The sequence below is a fragment of the Morone saxatilis genome, unplaced genomic scaffold (assembly GCF_004916995.1).
Source record: "Morone saxatilis isolate NCDOM2014 unplaced genomic scaffold, NCSU_SB_2.0 Contig2, whole genome shotgun sequence".
Lineage (NCBI taxonomy): Eukaryota > Metazoa > Chordata > Actinopteri > Moronidae > Morone > Morone saxatilis.
Window position 1 is genome coordinate 7687825 of NW_023339762.1, and position 3421 is coordinate 7691245.

A 3421-nucleotide genomic window follows, 5' to 3' on the forward strand; every position below is an offset into this window, starting at 1 on the left:
TTTGACTGTTCTGCAGCCTTTATTTACATATGAAAAATTTATCAAAAAATGATAAACATAAAAAAGAAAATAAATCCTAGTCTTTCCCCAGTTGTGATCTGGAGTTTGTGATACTGATATCACCACAAAGCTCTCACAAAACTACAATGCTCAATGACCCCTGCACCTGTCTTTGTGAATACTTGCCTGGCCTCTCATTCACAAATGTATGCAATTGACTCAGTTTAGTGTGAGAAAGGCAAATCTGACCTGGCAGTAAAATCATATTTTTTCCCCTCTTTTTTCAACTTCATTTCTGACCTATTAGTCCACATAAAATCCTTTGTAACATGCATATATGCAAGTGACATAAAAACAAATCACCAAGCAGAACCTGCTTTACAAATGTAAGAAACCATTTTTTAAGTGTAAATCATTTTATGTTCTACCTCTATATTGGGCTTTGTGGCTAACGCCCTTTCATATATGCAAACCCACAAGCACACTTTAAAAGAAAATAAACCTCTATCTCTGGGAAATTAGGCACACAGTGAATGGCAAGTCCATACATACAGCATTGAATACAGTCATACAAGTCTATAATGCTGCAACAAGTAGGCCAGATTCTTGCACCCAGATTAACAAAATGATAAGCACCTCCTTTTAAAAAAAATCTGGGTCAGGAAAAAAAATAAAATTGCATGCATGTGCCGTCTAACCTATGCCCCTTCATCTCTGAGGATATATTCAGGCACAGTTTGTGCTGCCGTGGTCAATCACTCAGGTATGCTAGTGCCAACATCTGCCTTCACTGCGTCCACGAGAAAACTGAGCTCATTGCACAGAGTCTCGTGGCGGTAAGACATGCGGATCTGTGCCACGTTTGTCCGCCGAATGTCATTGCCCTCCGGTCCATCCTGTCGGTAGTTGGGACCAATGAAGTGTTTCTTTTCCTGTGGGTGAAAAGATAGAAGAAGAAAAAAATGTTGAGCAGATATTGCAGATGTGATAATCTTTTCAGTGTGGCTCTTTTTCAGGTAGGGGTTCAGTGACCCCTAACGTGGGATATGGCTGATGGTAACAATTGTGTTGTTAAATTGTTAACCTTTCTCTTTATGGACAAGCTCTCCAACTACTTGTTCAGCTTACTGTGTGGCTGAATCATTTAGTCATTCAGTAATTAGGACACAATATGAGCCTCGGCACAAGGTTTCATAAACTGTTCCCTTTATTATAGTAACGTCGCTGGACACAGTTGAAGGGATGGAGGCAGGATTTTATGGACTTTTTATTTAACTGAGGCTGGGACTCTTCTTTGACCAGTAATTTGCACAGTTGGGGAAAGGTTTTGTGCATTGACGTTAAGTAGGGCAAAGTTTTGCACTTAACTGGTCTTGTCAGAAGTGAGATGGGGAAATATGTAAGGACAGTCGTATGAATTTCTTCCAGCCCTAAAAAAGCCAATGATGCAACCGATTGGGCAAAAGAGTTGGACTTTACCTGATGTGAGAGTCCGCTCTGCAGCACACTGTTTCTGGCTATCTCACACAGATCGCAGGTGCTCAGCTTCCACAGCTGGGCTGCAATGGCATACTCCTCCATCAAGGCCTCCTGAAAGGGTTCAGTGGAACATTTGTGATTCATTGTTCCCAAAGATGTTTTTTGAGATAATGTAAATTTTAGGAGCAAGTGTAAAATGTGTTTCACTTTAAAATTGGATAGTGGTGTAATGGAACATATTTGATCCATGATCCGTGCGATCCCACAGTTCGGCACACATGTGGACAATATTTAACCATTGTAGTGTGAAGTACAGTTGATTGGCAGAAAAATAACTGGCAGCTATTTATTAGTCATTTACCGAGCAAAAATATTTGAATTTCTCAGGTTCCAGATGCTCAACTGGGAGCAGCTTCTCAGGCTTTTTACAGATGCCCTTCCGGCTTGGGACCAGAGTGCTTGTGCATTGTGTCACCAAGACAACATTTTGATAGTGAGGAAAATAAATGGTAATTTCCATTCTTGTTCCTGTGGTTCTGACCTTGGTGTAGTGGAACTGCATGGGGTCATCAGTGGACAGCGACACACACAGGCCCTTCTGCAGAAACTCTCGTAGAGGGTTCTTGGAGTACTCCAGGAACAGGCTGTTGTTGCTCAGTGGGGACATGGCGATCGGGACCTGGGCCAGGTAGTACAGGTACTGCAACACTGGACTCTGGGGAGGAGTTGAAACAATAATAGGCTTTTAATAAACAATAATAACATTTCTATCATCGTTTTCGTTCATTTTCGGCCAGTTACAGCATTCATAAACTATAGTGATGGTCATTATATGTTTACAATATATCTTTCAGCACCTTGAGGTATCTGAAACACTAAGTATCAAGTTTGAATCCAGGACTGCACCTTCTTGAGATTGAGTCCATGGGAGATGTTGTCAGCGGTGAGGAAGGCGGTAACCAGATGGGTGATGGAGCCGGCCTCGCCACAGTGGGGACGGAACTGGAAAGTGTTCAGTCCTCGCTCCCTATGGAGGGACAAATAATCATAGCATGTAATAACAGTAAACCATACAGCAATACGCAAGGTTCATTTCTATAAAGTTCTTGTCAGCCTTCATTTTTGCAATATTATTGCCATTTGTTGATACTTTTTTGAAATGCCCAGCTGAAACAGGTTACTGTTGTATTCCTGTGTGTAGGTCTTACTGGGCCCATGAACTGAAGCAGCTACACAAATACAAACATCCATTATAGTACAGGTTTTGTACTGCATTTCCTCACCAAAGAACCAATAACGATAACAAGTCATTTCTACCAGCTTTGAGTGTTTTCATTCACAGGTAATCCAATAGAGTTTTGGGTCTTTCTATGAGATCTGTGTAACTCTTGTGAAAATATGATCCTATAACCTTAATTAGTATCATTGGTAACACCTGTGTTTCCTATTTCATGTAAAACTGCATTTGAGTTTTAATCCTCGGCCTCTTGGCGATATTTCCCAGGCTGTTTGACCCTGACATTGTTACCGTAGCGCGGACCAGTCTCACTCATTATGTCTAACCCTAAAACCAAGCAGAGGTCATGACTTTGGCAGCCACCCACTGCGCAGGCTCCGCGGAGCAGCACGGAGCCATTGGTGACGGCCAGGTAACGAGTGTTTACACTCCGCATTGTTTGTCACTGTTGTGAAATTAAACCACTACAAACATGTAAATACAAGCAGCCTAAGCTTAACAACAAGCAAGCTCGTCGGACGTAACATAGCGTCGTCAATGACAACGAGTGAACTCCGGTAACCTAGTTACTGCTCCTGTCATTCTGCTACTGAAACCAATGAGTTACGTTTCTGCATTACCTGCTGCATTGTCTGTGACTGTATGCAATCATATGTGGATGTCACACACTCACCTGGACAGAGCTATGGGTGTGTGTGTGTGTGT

The 3421-nt window shown here is 42.0% G+C and overlaps 1 protein-coding gene across 3 annotated transcripts in view; it reads right to left on the bottom strand.

Annotated features, from left to right (window-relative positions):
- ampd3b (adenosine monophosphate deaminase 3b) overlaps positions 1-3421 on the bottom strand; it is an 18870-nt gene continuing 15449 nt past the window's right edge. For 2 of the 3 annotated variants that reach the window (XM_035664476.1, XM_035664479.1), the window contains 4 exons: positions 2386-2506; positions 2021-2194; positions 1480-1590; positions 756-932 (listed from right to left, as the gene is read on the bottom strand). In XM_035664476.1, the coding sequence (XP_035520369.1) occupies positions 756-932; positions 1480-1590; positions 2021-2194; positions 2386-2506 (583 nt within the window). Of the gene's footprint in view, positions 933-1479; positions 1591-2020; positions 2195-2385; positions 2507-3421 lie in introns of all 3 variants that reach the window. The other variant, XM_035664477.1, reaches the window with a different exon arrangement.